Genomic DNA, 16,747 nt, shown 5'->3' with positions numbered 1-16,747 from the left:
ATAAAACCAGCGACAACTGTCTCACCCCAGCAGACTATATATATATATATATATATATATATATATAAAACAATAAAATACCTTAGCACGAGCTGAAATAGCACATCTTCACAATTTGAATCAAGAAGCCGACGAAATAAAGCCATGGTTACGAGACATAACTGAAATCAAACGAATAAACATGAATATTAAAATGCATATGATATGTGATTTATTTTTAACTTTACAAATGCTATTCATTATAAGAATGATAATTTTTAAATGCTAAATAATAATGCAGTTCTCGAATGTTTAAAAGTTTGAAAGACAATCATCAAATTATTGAACAGAAGGGAGAAAAAATTCCATATAATATAACGATTCCAAAATAATACAGAAGCAATACATCTATGCCAAACCAATAATTACCTGACCCTGGGCACCGAGCCTGTCGATTAGAGTGTTCAGGATGTCATGGTCCTCATGGGAAGAAGTGAGTATAAATTTCAAAAAGACTTGAAGTAAAATTGGTTCAGTCACAGTGCGAAGAAATAGTTCCAGGTAGGCTGTTGTTGCAATTATTTCTTCTACAGTGCTCTGAACATGCATACAAAAGAAACAATGTTAGCAGAAACTGAATTGCATGCTATCGAAGTTGATGTTGTTTGCTACAATAATTTCTTTCAGATTATTTGATACGCAGAAAATGTGTACTTGTTATAAATTCAAAATAAGCAGAAATAAATAGAGGGATATAAAATAAAAATTAATAGTAATGAATAAAATAGAATATGAAATACAAAAATAGAATAAAAATTAATAGTTAAAAAATATCGTTTTAATACACAATACTTAATGAAATATTGTATTAGTTTAGGTTCCCAATAGTCGTATGATATAATTGTTTGAAAACTGATGTCATCGTGCATGTAGGTAAGCATATTGCTAATCAACTTTGTGAAAGAAATACCACATTAGCTGGCATGCTGTCTAACTTGAGGGACACCAGCTTTTTAATGTGTGTGTTGGGGACTGGTCCGTTCCCTGCATGTCGGTAAAAATGAGGTTTAATCCTTCAGCCATGGGTAGATTTTGAATTTTTCTGTATAAAATCACTGGGTATTCTTATTTGCTATGCATATAGAATGTGATAATAGTGTACCTGTCAAATTTTATAGAATATGGGAAACACGATATTCACTTAGCCTGTGGCTAGAGGGTTAATAAGGATCACAGTATGCATCGAGCCAATTCAATGGCTTTTTAAAATAGATGTTTAAGAATTTTTCAGAGTACGTGATCCAAAGTTCCTAGCACGACAGAAAATACTGGTAAAAGTCATTGTATTTTATTCATAACATCGGTGAGAAATGAGCATGTGGAGAAGATGCTTGAGTATAAATGTCCGACATTGACAAAATGCTTCGAATTCTGGTTACGCATTGAATGCTTGATTTTCATGTGCAATAGTATTACCTTTCCACACTAGCTGGTATAAAATAATGGCATAAATTTCTGTAACAGAAATTATATGCTGTACAACTCGGAGGGGAGGAGGAGAAACAACAGAGTTTTGATTATTGGAGGCCTGTTCTTCCTTGGTATGCAGAAAAATAGATTAAATAAGAATTACAGAATTCATTGAAAACATGGTACCAATTTCTATCAAGTACTGAATAAATAAGCCCATCAGAATAAAATAACTGTTTTTTTACCCCAGCGAATGTGTTTTGCCCAGAAATTCTATATAACAATAAAAATTGTGAGCAACCACCGTTCCAGGCAAAGAAGTGATAGCAGAAATTGTTTTAATCGCATGAACTATAGTGCCAGAATTGGAAATCATGTGTCATCATCACTTAAATATTGCTCTCATTATTTCTGTTTTCAGAACAATCATATACCAACATTTCTTTTGTGAAAACATGATTTTAGAAACTGTGACATCTACACAAATGGAGTGCAAACAATATGTTTTTGTTTAACATTGGAGAGGTTAACAGGAAAAACCCTAAAGATAGCCTATTCATTAAACACATCTTATATTACATATCAAGTCTTAAGACTAATCCTGGACATTTATCATTACTTTTCTAACGTAAAAAGTAATACCCTGACTTACATCACCCTGCACTAATGTCGTCTCGTCCTAAAGATGATTTTTTCCCCCTTTAACACCAGAACCGCAAAGTGGGTCAATTTGACCCAAATCACAATTTGTTTCCATTTATCTCGAAAACTTAAGCGCAGATGGTAAAAAAATTTCGTAACTTTTCATGATGTCATATATGAATATTAATTCATGAAAATTTTATTCTCTTTACATTTTGTATTCCAGAGCTATAACTACTTATACCTAGAACCTTGGTTTGGGTCATTTTGACCCAACGTACTATTCTATGGGAAAAAAGGGGTGTAGAATTTTCTTGGAAGTGGTTACCCCTTTGTAAAATGTATTTCTAAAAGATAGCAAAGAATAAAGGTCTTTTAAGGTCAAGGCCAATTTATTGTCCGAGGGGATTATCTTTTTTTTTTCAATGAAGGAATGGCAAGTAGAGCTAAATATTTCTTTTTCCATGCAAACTTGATGAATACCTGGTATTCTGACAAAACTCAAGAAAGCTTTTGGGAAAGTAAAAACTCAATTCTAGAAAAAACGTTTAGCTGAAATTGAATTTATGTACGCAAACGATGTCACAGAAAGGGAATAGAATTCTGGCTTACAGTTGAGGTGGACACCAAATACATTTTGAATTGACTTCCAAATCCAGGGAAGGATCAACGTCCAACGAGTCTCTTTCAGAGCACGTAGTCATTAAACTGATCAAGCCATTTGAGAACAAGGACAGAAATCTAACTACTGGCAACTTTTTTCACTATACTGGAGCTGGCTGAAATGCTAAAAGCCAAAAAAATACGAGCTTAGTAGGGACAGTGAGACAAAATCGAAGAGAAGTAACTGACACAATAAATATGGTGAAACTACAGTTGCACGAAACATCACTACTGGAATGCAATGATGACATAATGAAAATTTATCAAGGAAAAAAAGAAAAACTTTGCATCAGTCAGCATGCTTCATTTAACAGTCGATATCGACAGTAGCAGCCCCAAAAACTATTTCATACTAAAATTCAACAAAATTTGCTGTAGATGGACCGATAAAATGACCAAAATAATAATTGGTGAATGCAGCCTCACGGAGGTGGCCTGTCCACATTTTATACAACATCTCATGGTTCTCATTATAATAAGTTCCTGGATTTTGTATAGAATAGTACAGAACGGCAAAACTATTTTTCGAAAGCAGTTTCTATAAAATTTTATTAAAGAGATGCATTCATCATACGTGTCACCCTTACACAAGAAGACTCGTTCGTACGCTCTTGATTGCATAATTTCATTAACTATCAAAAGAAAGAGAAGAAAAAAAAAGAAACGAGTCTGATTTTAGGTAACATCAAAATGTAGAAACAAATCTTAATTTTTGCATGGGTTGTGCAGCTTCAACATGCGGTAAAGTACAAAAATCACGAAAATAATTTGCTCCAAACTGCTCATCATAAATGATTAAACAATTTATCGGTAGGAACTCTATATTTATTTTGACAGGATCATATTATAGACTTTCTCATACTTAATTTCACACGCTCATTTTACATCTTTTTTGTCACATTACGGAATTACCAAAAAAAAAAGTTTTGTATTTGTGAACAGTGTATTGTATACACACAAAATAATATTTTTACTGAATTACATCATTTTTAAACTAATTTTGAAGCCTATATTTCATATTCATAAAAATATTTTTCCATTATTGAACACACAGTTAAACAACGTTGAATAAGAGTAGGGGAAAACCCAGGAACCGAAAATAAATTACTGCTTTCGCTTCGGAACACAGTTTTTTCACAGTCTATGGTTCTAGGTATGCCAAAAGCGTCGTGGTTCTAGTGTTAATTATACACACTTTGAGCATATGCTTAAAGCTTTTTACTTCATGTTCTTAGAATTAAAATGTTTACCCGTGAGCATCCATTTTTCAAAAAGACTTTTTCTTTTAAACTGAGCACAACTCCTGTCTATATTGCCATAGACAATTTACCCGAGAGTGAGTACCTAACAGTCTGAATGTATATATAGTCTTGTTTGATTTTTTGGTGCTGCCATCTATATTTCTGAAGTGAGTAAGTTTAATGGTTGAATATTTGCACCATTTTAGGCCTGTTGCTCTCTATGGCGAGCTTTTTCAATGGTACTTCGAATTCGTGCCTCGAAGTTGAAAACCACAAAACCACCTTTAGCCGACCACCACAAGAAAGAAAAGAAAATCAACACAATTATATCTCTCTCCTGCTGAGGAAAGACTGGCATTATTAGTGAAAAAGTTTACCTCAACTTACACCATTAGTCTTGGAACGAATTAGTGATATAAGTCGGGATATGATTATGTTTGCAACAAATTTTATGCAAAAGTTAAATTTCATCATGTTAGGCTGACAAATATTTTTGTCTTCTCATTCCTTCAGTGAATGTGACACTCTGCGAAATACAATAATAAAATTCCAGGTGTTAATCTGATGATGGCGATCAATAACACTAAACTGAATTATTTTGGTGATTAGATACAGCACAAAGACCATTTCATTGCAAGAGTCATTTTAGACACATAAAGGGTGATTAATAGATCAGGGTTTACAATTTAAGGCAGAGTCTAAATGACAATGATTCCTTGCCTCTTACCAAGATTCAAACTGGATGCTGGGGGTACTAACCACCAGGCAAATTGCAGTTAATTGGAATTAGGTATACCACAAGAAGATTCATGCATTAACTATTTCACAGAGTAATTTGCTCATACCTGCTTATTACATTTGTAAAAAAAACATACCTTCCATTAACCTAGAAATACAGCAAAGTGCCTTGATTCTTTTAATGCGTCCATATATTGACAGAGCATAGAAATTAAAACTTCTGTCACCTATATTCAGAGATATTTGAAATCATGGCCAACTAAATTTCAATCCCCTTTAAGGTGGCTATAAACTGAAGCATTCAATTTTTTTGTACAAGCATGCTTGAGCATCCATATGAGAATTTTGTGCTTGCAGTTTGATTGTGTATAAGTGGCTTGAAGATCAAATGAATTCCGATTATGCATGCTTAGACAAACATGAATAACCAAAAAATGAAGGCATGCATAAGAATACTTATGTTATCCGGTGCAAAGGTCTGGGGTTAGGCCTCAAATTGGTCACGGCCCATCGGTATTGCTACTGTGTTAATTTTGTTTTTGAATAGTTAACATAAATATCTTGCTTCACTAGTGGAAGGACTTCTGGTAGTGCCAATATATTTTAATGTTATTCCCGATACAATAGGCCTTGTTAATATGTTGGGGTAAACCTGGTCAGTTCCCTCCTCCGTATTATTATTTTTTTTTTTTGGTTTTCTCATTCTAAAATATTGTAATTTAATTATTTTTCTATTTGAATATGTGAATTTTCAACAGTGATGCAACATATATTTGAGATGGAGGGATAGCATAGAACATGCGAGCCAGAACTATCTATTTCATCGTGTATAAATACTTTTTGCTGAGAACGATAGATCACATTTTATTCCTCTCCGCCTCTGTTTGACAAGTAACAAAGCGAAATTAGCCGTCTGCCATAAAAAGACATTGCAAATTATGGGTAACTAATCAAAGTATTAGCATATTTATGTCTCTGTGGGTCTGGATTTTTATTGTTGAAATGAAACAAATTCTTTTATTGTAAGAATATTTCAGTGCTCATGAAAAGCCTTGACTAAAGTGCACTTGTGAAGAATAGGTGATTGATTTCTTGTGATTGCATCCTGAAGATCCTGGCCAACCTGGTAGCTACATTTCAACCTGACATCATAGTGTGATGTCAGGTCACTAGTACCTGGATAGATCAGGAGGACTCACATCAGTTATTCTTCGTTTAATAAGTGACTACAAACACTTTCTGCCTAGACAATGTAGTGACGGACGGCACAATATACGTGACTTATAGTGACGGACTCGCATCGCGAGGATCCGGGTTCGAACCCCACAGTGGTGGTCGGCTGAAGTTGATTTTCTGTGGTTTCCAACTTCGAATGCGAGCCGATCTCCCCGTTAAAAATTCTCGCCAGAGAGAGCAACAGGCCTACAACGTTACAAATATTCAATCATTACACTTCACTTACAATTTGAAGTATAGATGGCAGCATTGAAATATCAAACACAACACTAGCTACACACTCAGACTGTTAGGTGCACTCACTTTGTCCCAGACTCTGCCACGAAGCTGGGCTGGAAGAGATCTCGGCAACGGGATAAGTCCGGTGGCAGAGCCCCTGGCGTTCATGCCTAGACAACTACGGGTGATCACCACCAAATGGGAACTCTCGTTGCCATCATGATATAATGTCACTGAAAATGCACTTGATACTGTGAAATTCTCTTCCGAAGTTTGATCGAGCAAAGAGTGACAATAGAGACTGATAGGAAAGTTCCTGGCCTTTTTGGTAGGATGAACATTTTTATGTATATGCTGCAAGCCAAAAGATCTCATTACACAAATAACTTTAATTGATTCGCAAATGTGTTAATACTACGAAATCGATTATATCCAGTTATTGGGAAATTGTGAGCAATAAATTCCTTGTTGTGAAAACCGACTTTGTCTATTCTCTTCTGCCGCCTGTCAACTTGGTTAGAGACAGGGATCCGGGTTTCCAACTGGGATGTTACACATGTGTACCACGCGGGTACCCATATCAATCTTCACGCTTCAGTGAGCTCGGTTTTCGGTGTTGGTATTTTTGCTAATGTTTTTCTTTTGTACACAAGGGCACATCGCCCATGTTCAACATGTTCGAAGTACAAACTGATTCTTGTGCAAGCATACTTGTATAGTCTGGTGGAGAAGGAAAAATTGTGCATGATTGTACAAAAAAGACTAAAAATTCCTGCTCTTTTGTCAAGCTTGCAGTTGTACGTGTAGCTGTCTCTAGACATTATTATCCTACAGTGGTAAGAGATTTATTAAAATTATGCCACTGATTAGCATGTAGAGAGTCAATAGAGACCTTCAATGTTTTTGCGAGCATGATTTAGCTTCTCTCGACAGAAAGCTGCCAAAAGTGGAATTTTTCAAGTTTGTTAGTTTTTACTCTGCCTGAGACAATAGAAATGAAGTGGAACAAAATCAATAGTAACACAATTTTTTTTTTCTGTACTGAGATTATTATCTAGATAAGGAGTTGAATAAAGAAACTATTCTATATTACTGTAAAATATGAATGACTGGATAGCAAGTGGAGATGAAATTTTAGAAAGAAAATTTATATGCTTCTGTGAAGAATCGAGCCATCCAGGCAACTGCACTACCATTACCCTACACAGGACTGACATTGTTTTTTTCAGAGCATATACCGTATTTACTTGTGTATAGGATGAGATTTTTATTAAATTTTCAGTGTTTCAAAATCCTAGGTCATCCTATTAGGCAAGAGGATTCGTTGAAAAATCATGTTTTTTAAACCATCTATAGCTCACGCTGCAATTTTATACTACTACTTGACCATTCATGCACCTTGTACACATTCCTCTGAGAAATTTCTAATGGATCAGTACATACTGGAATTAATGTTCTGAGTCTATGTGTGGCCCTAACATATATATGTTGTTAAGAGTTTTGCTTGTTTTGTGACACTGCTTGTACAGAAATCTGTTCAATATTTTGAAATGAAGATGGTAAATGCTTGAATTTTCATGTGATGTAAACATTACGTTAAAGGTCTGTCTGCTCTCTGTGAAGATCCTTTTTAAAGGGGATACTGGTCTATATTTTCAAATCAAAGTTGGAAAACTGCAGAAAGTCCACTTCAACTGACTACCACTATGCCACCAACAGGGTTTGTATCTATCCTCATCATGATGAGAGGCCAGCATGACCGCACAGCAGCCCACTGCAATTAATAGCTTACTGCTGAACCAATTGTTAAAGATAGGTCACATGGTTTGCAATTCAAATGCACTCAATGGATCAGAGGATGCTTTGTAGAGTGAGTGAAAAAAAGGGGAGTTTTAGCGAAGCTTTGGAGGGAATGTCAGAGTATATGAAAGACGATAGATTAAAAAGCGTGTTTGCCTTAGTATGTGCATTTTATGGTAGTAGTTTGAATAAAAGAAATAAGTAGTAGTACAAAGAAACTATCTTTTGTGGGACAAAAAAAAACTATCAGTAAAAGAAGGGTGTCCGTTAACAGTTTCACTGCATTAATAAATTTAGTTTTCATTATTTTGATCTCTAAAATCCCCCTTCGTTTTATATGGGAGTAAATACAGTATGTAAGCAGAACAGGACTAAGAGGTGGATTGCGAGGGGAAGATGGTTGATTATCAACCATCGCCGCTGTGGTGGTCGAGTGGTTATAGTGACGGACTCGCGATGCGAGGATGCGGGTTCGAACCCCACAGTGGTGGTCGGCTGAAGTTGGTTTTCTGTGGTTCCCAACTTCAAGGCGCAAATGCGAGCTGATCTCCCCATTAAAAAGTCTCGCCACAGAGAGCAACAGTCCTACAACGATAAATCATTCAATCATAACACTTCCCTCATAGTTTGAAAAACTGGTGGCAGATTGCAGTGTTACACATAACAAGCATTACAGAGAAACAAAAAACTTCACGTCAGGTTTCACTACACGTACATGCACATTCCCGCATGCACCGATTCGTTGGGGGTTCTGCGGGGGGGGGGGGGGTGTAGCCGTAGTAGTAGGTAGGGCCTCCAAAAAAAAATGGCTCGGGGATCCATGATGTTCTTAAGTCAGCCATCTCGTTGGGCAATTTGCCTGTTGTGGCGTTGTATTTGTATTTGTATCAGTAGGGGGGGCATCTGAATTTTATTTCCAAAAGTTTATCTTTGGTATCCAGTCATTCATACTTTGTATGAACCATGGAGAGTGACATAGTTTCTCTCTATATATATTACTAGTGAGCAACTGCGAAATGTTTTCTTTTTTAATAAAGTAAAAAATCTTTCACTAACAAACTCAAATGTAGAATAATTTACCGTTATTCCCTTTGATGCAATCGACCAAAGGAAGATATATTCTTAGGAAAATTCTGATTCGTCAAGGTTTATTTTAGCATTAGGCTATCTACTTATTAGATCTACAGTACATTCGAAGTTGATGCAGTTATGTAATAAAAAAAATCATGTGAAATGACATTCATATTACCAAGTTTTAACAGACACACAAAAATCAATTTCCATCAAAGTACATATCAGAAAACCATAATTGAAGCTTTGAATATGTTAGTACCAAAAACCATAATTTCTTTTTTTTTAGCAAAAGCACAAAAACTTTTTTTATGAAACTGTGCAATGGTGAAAATTAATACAAGTCTCCAAAAGAGTTCATTATAGCTTAAAGCCTTCAAAACAGACCCATGTGAAAGCACAGCAAATGAATGTCATTCCATAAACATTAATTAGTTTTGCATAGCAAGCATAAACTTTTTTTCAAGTGAATGTAATAAAAATACAGAAAGTTTGAGCAATCACTTTTAAATGAGATTAAATGGTGAAAACACAAAAATTTATTGGCATCAACTGTGTGAAAGAAACGAATACGAATAACTACACTTCCTTAGTGAACCGGATGTGATCTCATGCTTATATCACCACATGCAATTTCCAATATTCATCTCACAAATGTAGTTCATTATTTTAACGCATACACACACAAAGATAATGGCCTCAAGAGCAAAAAGGAAGACAGGACAGAAGCTTCACACAAGCACACAGCAGATTACAATAACAGGTGGCAGTACTGACCACATATCTTGAAGAACTTTCTAGACAGGCTATGGGTATCCCAACAGCATCCTGGATAATGCAGTTACACAAAATAGCCCCAGCAAACAACACCACCACAAAAAAAAGCATAAAGAAAGAAGGTATTTGAAAAGCTGTATCCACAGAAAATTTGGTAGACAATATACAGCTAGGCAATGCACACACATTATACAGCTAGGTAACAAAAATATTCCAGTATTCTCATTATATAGAAATTAATGATAAATCTCCTTTTCAAAACAATAAACCATTAAAAGAAGTCGTCCCCCCAGTCATTTCTTTTGCAGTAGATTTAAAAATATAATTATTACATTTGTTTTTCATGTTTCACAATAGATTCATGACTAGTTTATATTTAATGGCACAGTAAAAACAAAAAGATTTCAAAAGTCGCTTTGTTATTTTTAATAAAACTTATATTCACTTAAAATAAGGAAATTCAATACAATGATACCTCGGCTTACAATTTTTTTCAAAATTGTTTAGTCTAGGCTAGGAGTAACCAACTGCTGGCCAGCGAGGTGATTTTTGGCAGGCCGTGACAAGATGAAAAACTATATTTTTTTATATTGGTTTCGAATGACGAAATTGTGATTAATGAAGAAAAAAAAATTATTTCTGATTCAACAAAAACAATTTGTATTTTCAATGCATAAACACAAAGCCTCTTTAAATATACAGGTCACATGATTAATTTCACAAACCTACTGTGGGAGTTATGGGAGTAACAGTAGCAGATTTTATTGCACAATCATTGGAGGTCAGTGATGGTAATTTTGACAAGTAAAATTTCCCCTCGAAATTTTTTTTAAAGTAAGTTTTCTCATTAAAATGTGCTGTCGTCTATTGGTAAAAATATCTAGTTAACTCTTTAGCTGGAAAAAAAGCAAACTAGAAAAGCATTGCACGAAATTCAGAAAAATAAATTAAAAATATCAAATTATTTTTTTTATTTGATAAACTTCAAATTTTTCATGAAGTATTCTCCATTAACATTTAACATTTGTAATTTGTCAAAAAAATATATATATATTTAAAAAAGGTAAATTTCTTGAAAAATAAGAAATCGTAAGGAAGCTTGTAAAAGTTAATAGACTTGGTATGCCCTGAAAAAATGTATCTACCTCAGTCAATCAGTGAGAAATTGTAGGCGCAACAGAACTAAAAAAATATGCAAGGTACGCAAAAAAAATTTTGGCCAAGCTGCGACCAACTGACATCAACTCAAAGACTAAAAAACCTCAACTAAGAAAATTGCAGGAGAAGATAAAAGTTCAACGCATTTGAAAAATCAAAAGATACATCAACACTACATTTCTATCGTGAAGTGCTTGGGAAAAGTTTTGCAACCATGAAGAAAGCAAAGTCCAAAATCCAGCTATCAGCGGAAATTTTTCTAAGACCACACATAAAGGATCTGTTGCTGAGAAACTTGGAAAAAATCAGATATGTCAACCACAAAAATGTTTCCAAGTCCAGTTTTGAAAACTTGTGGAGTGACTTTGACTTGACATATTATTCAAGATCTGACTTTGACAAAAACTCTGGAAAAATTCTATCCAGAGAGAACTTGACTGGAAGCAGACTGGTCATCAGCAAGCAGTTTCCTTCTACGCTGATTTCACTGTCTACGAGAGAATGCAAAAAAATGAAAAGTTTAGTTAACGTAATTAGTATTTAATTAAATGAAGTTTTAATTAGTTGATAAAGATCATCAAAATGTTTGTGGCCCCAATGCCAGAGCAAGCAATCATACTGGCTGCGGCTCATATGGGGAATTCTTCTCTCCCCTAGTGCATGTGGCTTATATACCAGAGTTTTGCCCCTGGCGCAGCCCGCGACACTGCACCTGACCATTATATGTTGGTCCTCGAACAGAGAAGTTGTCCACCCCGGGTCTAGGCTAACAGCCACTGTGGTGGTTGAGTGGTCATAGTGAAGGACCCGCATCGTGAGGATCCGGGTTTGAACCCCACTATCGCCACAGTAGTGTTCGGCTGAAGTTGATTTTCTGTGATTCCCAACTTCGAAGTGCAAATGTGAGAGCTGATCTCCCCTTTAAAAAAGTCTCACCACAGAGAGCAGCACACCCACAACAGTACAAATATTCAATCATTGCACTTCACTAGTAGTTAGAAAAATTGATGGCCAGAAGGCAGCACTACACATAACAAGCATTACACTGTAACAAACTACATGTTAGGTTTATAACACGTACATGCATTTTCCAACATGACCCAATTTGTTAGAAATTCCTCAAAGAAACGTGAGAATATATACTCCCCGTTCATTTCTCAAGGGGCATTTCAATTTATTTCACCATTATGGGACCATACCACCATTAAAAAACTTTTCCAGTCTAAAAATCATTCAAAGAAAGAGAGAAAACCTTCCTATAATTTTAGAACAAAGGTTTATCCCTGCAACCGTAAATAACAGGAATGTGGAGGATTCCTTTTTCCCTATTTGCACTGAAAAGCACTTGTTTTGTCGCAAGATCCCAAGGAAAGGAAACATGTGAGTGAAAAAATACAATTAAAACTAGTATTTTTAATTGTATTTTTTTCTTTTTACGATTTTGAGTATTGTAGTCATAGAACCCGAACAATACAGCAGGGGGAATTACTTTAGCATACTTTTAATTTCCCAAAAGCCTCTTATGGCTTCAGGGCTCTGTTGACAATAAACTCAGATAACTCAGTTGTTTGGATGATTATTGTTTGCCATTATCGGCACCACAGAAAATGTCCTAAAGATCATGACACGAGATATCTGGGTATCTGTAGAATTACTTGGAGACTAAAAAGACCTGTGCTACTCACAAGTGATTAAGACACATAACTTCAAAGGGGGAATACAGTAATTTGTTAGTGAATGACTGGCAATTTCTGGGCAATAGAAAACCCCTTCGACCATTCAAGCCGCTATTTATGACCAGCGGTAAAAATCTACAGCGGTCCATTTATAAAGATAAAGTACAGTACGTATTCACCTGCTGTTCTCAGAAATAGAGTATTTGACATATGGGTGGCAAACGTAAGTGTCTAATCAGTGAAGTACTATATACAGAAAATGTTGTGTTTTGAATCCTTCATCAAGTTGCCTAAAACTGGTCATAAAGAATACTGCTTTCTTTGCAAGAATGCAGTGAATTATGTTGTGAGAGTTTTCATTTCAATTTTTTTCAGGTGTCATACATTTCATTCATTCAAATCATAGGTTCACAAATCTAAATTTTTGTTTAGAATTCAGAGAAAAGTTTTCAAATTTTAACACAGGAAAATCGCTTGCTCAAGGTTTCAAAATTTATAAAGTTTTACAATTTATGCGAGCATCTATCATGAATAGACCGCAATGAGTGTTTCCTTCAAAATTAAACAATTTTCTGCTCCTCAGATGACTTTTACAGTGAGTTACAGTATAGACAATTTTGTTTTATATTACTACCTTCTTTTTAGCTAAGATTAAATACAAAATTTGATTGCAAAATATATTTTACACTAAATTATTAACAAAATGCTAATTAATGTTTTGCATCAATTTTTTGCAAACTATGCAAAATTATTCTATAAATTTGATTACTAAGAACTCGATTGATTTGCGATCAATTATATTTTCCAATGAGGTGTCAGAATGTGAGAGGTGTCAAAATGAAAAAAACATTGAGGGGGCCGGAAGTTGCCAGTTAGTTAAGAAATAAAGGACTCAAGCTCTTATGCGGGAGAGGGAGTAGTGCATTTCATTGTATATTAATTAATTATGGGGGGGGGGAAGCTCAAGCAGCCTCAGTCTCTAGGATTTGGCCCCTATGCAATGAGGATGTTTGCTGCAGCTTCTGATGAAATGCTTGGTTTATGTTTTGACTTCTGCATGTTATTAATACAGTACAAAAAAGAAAAAATTTAAATCAGTCCATTAAGTCTGTGTAAGCTAATAATGAATTCAATTCATCAATTGGGTTTAAATTTGTTAATTAAAATGGTAGAATCAATCAAATGATTAGCACAAAATTAAAAAGTAATTTGTTGTAGAAAATTATCAACTTATGAATGAGTTAACTATTCCGGACTGGGCTGATTCATAGAAAGATTGATTCTTCCAGATTCATAGAAAGATTGATTCTTCCAGATTCATAGAAAGATTGATTCTTCCAGATTCATAGAAAGATTGATTCTTCCAGATTCATAGAAATTTGATTCACTGAGCCATGGTTTTGAAGAGGTAGAGAACCACTGGTCTAGGCTAATGAATTTGGATTCAGCTAACAAACATTTTAGTTGATAATGGGTACACGAGCGAACATAAAATGGTCATGTAGTGGACTTAATTTTCGAGCCAATCAAAATGAACCCACGAGTAACTGTCACTAGAGCCAGATAAATTTGTTTCCACTACGAAATGAGTCTAGATACACCTCTGATTTCTCTCTCAGAAAGATTTTGAGCCATTTCACATGAAATGAATGATTAAGCTAAGAGAAAATTCATCAGGAAAAAAAAAAAGGTCAGCCTTGAATGGTTCAGTCCATACTATAAAACTCTGAATACTAAATTCAATAGTCTGGACATTCTAGGAACTTATCTTTTCCATCTGCATAAATGTGACAGAGAAATGAGCTGACTGCATCACATAGTACACCATCTCCCACACTTTTTTTCACCATGGCTAATAAATCCAATTGCATAGTGTAAACTGGAAGACGCTTGGTTTTTCATCTTCCTTAGAATTCTTCATTCAATTGTGAAGTTGTTTATCTCGGCCTTCGATCAATACGTATCCTTTACAGTGCTTCTTCGAGTTTTATGAAACTTACCTTCAAATGTTCGGCCATTTCTAGAATGAATTAACCCTTACACCAGCAATCCTGAGATATCTATAGTTCTTAAAACTCTCTGAGCATCCCTGAGCCAAGATACTGTTTCAAGTTTTTTCTCCTGATAACATGTGTTCCTTCTCCCCGTCTTGTCAATCAACTGCCAGTGGGCGGAGTCAGTTCTTGTTCAAAGTCTGATTAACCAGGGTAGTTTGGTTTAAACACAGAGTGGTTTTTTTAAAATCACATAAAAGTGGCTTAAATCAGGGGTCCCACTTAAAAAATTGAAAAAATTTAAGAAGCAGGACTAAAAAGTAGGATTGGGAGGAAAGACAACACAATCATTGCATAATAAAAAAAAAACCCCTTAATTGTTTTTTTCTTCATAGCACTATTTCAATATCCTGTAAGATTGACTTGAGCAAAAGCAAAATGACAGAAATAACTTGGTTACAAAAATTTTTTTTGGCCAAAACAAAGGTACCAGCAATCAAATAATTCTTTTCTATCTCTCCTCACAATATAAATTACTTTCTTTTTGGAGTATTCCACTGTCCAGTCTGTTAACTCTCTTCAACAATGCACAGCAAATTATGATGACATGTTTTTTTTAAAGAATGGATGTTCTTTCAAGACCATTTTCAAAAGCAGAGCAAAATGTGTAGATTACAAGGTCAGATATAAATTAAGTGAAGGTGAACAGGATGATTTTACTGCGCTGTCCATCCTTTTTTAAAGGGATTTGTTTACATTTTACTGTTCAATGCCAGTGTAATCGTTTTTGACAAATGAAGCACATTGTCATTTCTAGCTCTTTGGTGAGCATTGTAAATATTGCTCATGCCTCTGTATGCCCTAAAAATACAGAAGACAACTGAATACTACAAACCTAGAATAGACCTATGTATCCAACTGCTTTATTATGCAAACTGACCTATACAGAAAATGTGTACCTAATTTTGAATGATGAATGTTATTTATTGTCCAAGAGACCATGAAGTAGTAAATACAAAATTATTTTTTTCCATCCAGACAGAAATTTTTAATGACTACTCTACTTGTTGAACCCTCAAACTAAGCAAATGAAAAATTTATAAACCAAATGGTCCACATACATCCCCCCCCCCCGCACCAAATAACCTTAAAAAGTACAATTAAAAAAGTAGTAAAAGTAAAACAAAAAATAGAAAGTAGGGCATTTTACCAAAAAGTAGGACAAGTGGGAGTCCTGCTTAAATATGATTCTTTCCCTTGAAAAATATCATACTGATTTAATAATAGCCAAGATTTTTCATTCTTACCGCATTTCTATTCTTGGGGCACATTCTGATGGTATACCTTTAAATGGTATAAGATAGTACAAGTGGTTTTATAAAAAAATCTCATAAAAGTAGCCTGAATATATATATTTTTTTCCATATAAATTATCTTAGTTACATAAAAAGTTACATAGAGTACCAAAATTTCCCCATTCTTACCAGACTTTCTAACCTCTGGGGTACATTCTGATGCTCTTTCTTTAGCAAATTCATGAATGAGGATTGCATCACACATCTAAATGCAGCGATGTATTAGTGTTATCTCATAGGCTTTTTTTTTCTCCCGTCACAAAGCAGCAGCAACAGTAGGTGACTTCACCATTATGCTACAGCAGGTGGTTTTGTAATCCAATAAACAACCAGCTGTCCCTGATGGACAAACACCAGTGTAAGATGGTTCATTGTCTCACAGACATTTTCATTCTCTTTCCATAAGAATCAGAACATCTCACACTGTATATCAGGATCAATATTCAAGTTTTTTTTTAATACTTTCATCATCACTACCTAGTTCATCAAGGTTCTACTGTACCGTAATAAGTGATTTATGAAAAATAATCAGCTGGGAATAATAATTAACATTCTGATTCCAAAACACTGTACAATAAGAACCACTGGTCAGAATCACTTGAAAATTTGATGGATACTCCTAAAGAGAAATAAAGTTAAAATAAAATTCCTAAAGAGTTTTCTTTGATGTAAGAAGAAAAAACTTGAACATGTACAAGTAGAATAGTAGATGATGCTGCACTTCGCCA

At 34.8% G+C, this 16,747-nt stretch overlaps 1 protein-coding gene across 3 annotated transcripts in view; it reads right to left on the bottom strand.

The window, feature by feature from the left end:
• LOC149085710 (FHF complex subunit HOOK-interacting protein 1B-like) overlaps positions 1 to 16,747 on the bottom strand; it is a 45,614-nt gene that overhangs the window by 14,068 nt on the left and 14,799 nt on the right. For 2 of the 3 annotated variants that reach the window (XM_089232096.1, XM_089232095.1), the window contains exons 8-10: positions 9,837 to 9,887; positions 409 to 576; positions 82 to 161 (exon numbers count right to left, since the gene is read on the bottom strand). In XM_089232096.1, coding sequence (XP_089088222.1) covers positions 82 to 161; positions 409 to 576; positions 9,837 to 9,887 — 299 coding nt within the window. The remainder of the gene's footprint in view (positions 1 to 81; positions 162 to 408; positions 577 to 9,836; positions 9,888 to 16,747) is intronic. The other variant, XM_089232097.1, reaches the window with a different exon arrangement.

Source organism: Pholcus phalangioides, unplaced genomic scaffold (assembly GCF_987345545.1).
Source record: "Pholcus phalangioides strain wild (caught in Gottingen) unplaced genomic scaffold, Ppha-v1.0 ptg000005l_1, whole genome shotgun sequence".
Classification (NCBI taxonomy): domain Eukaryota; kingdom Metazoa; phylum Arthropoda; class Arachnida; order Araneae; family Pholcidae; genus Pholcus; species Pholcus phalangioides.
This window is presented reverse-complemented; position numbering and strand designations above follow the sequence as displayed.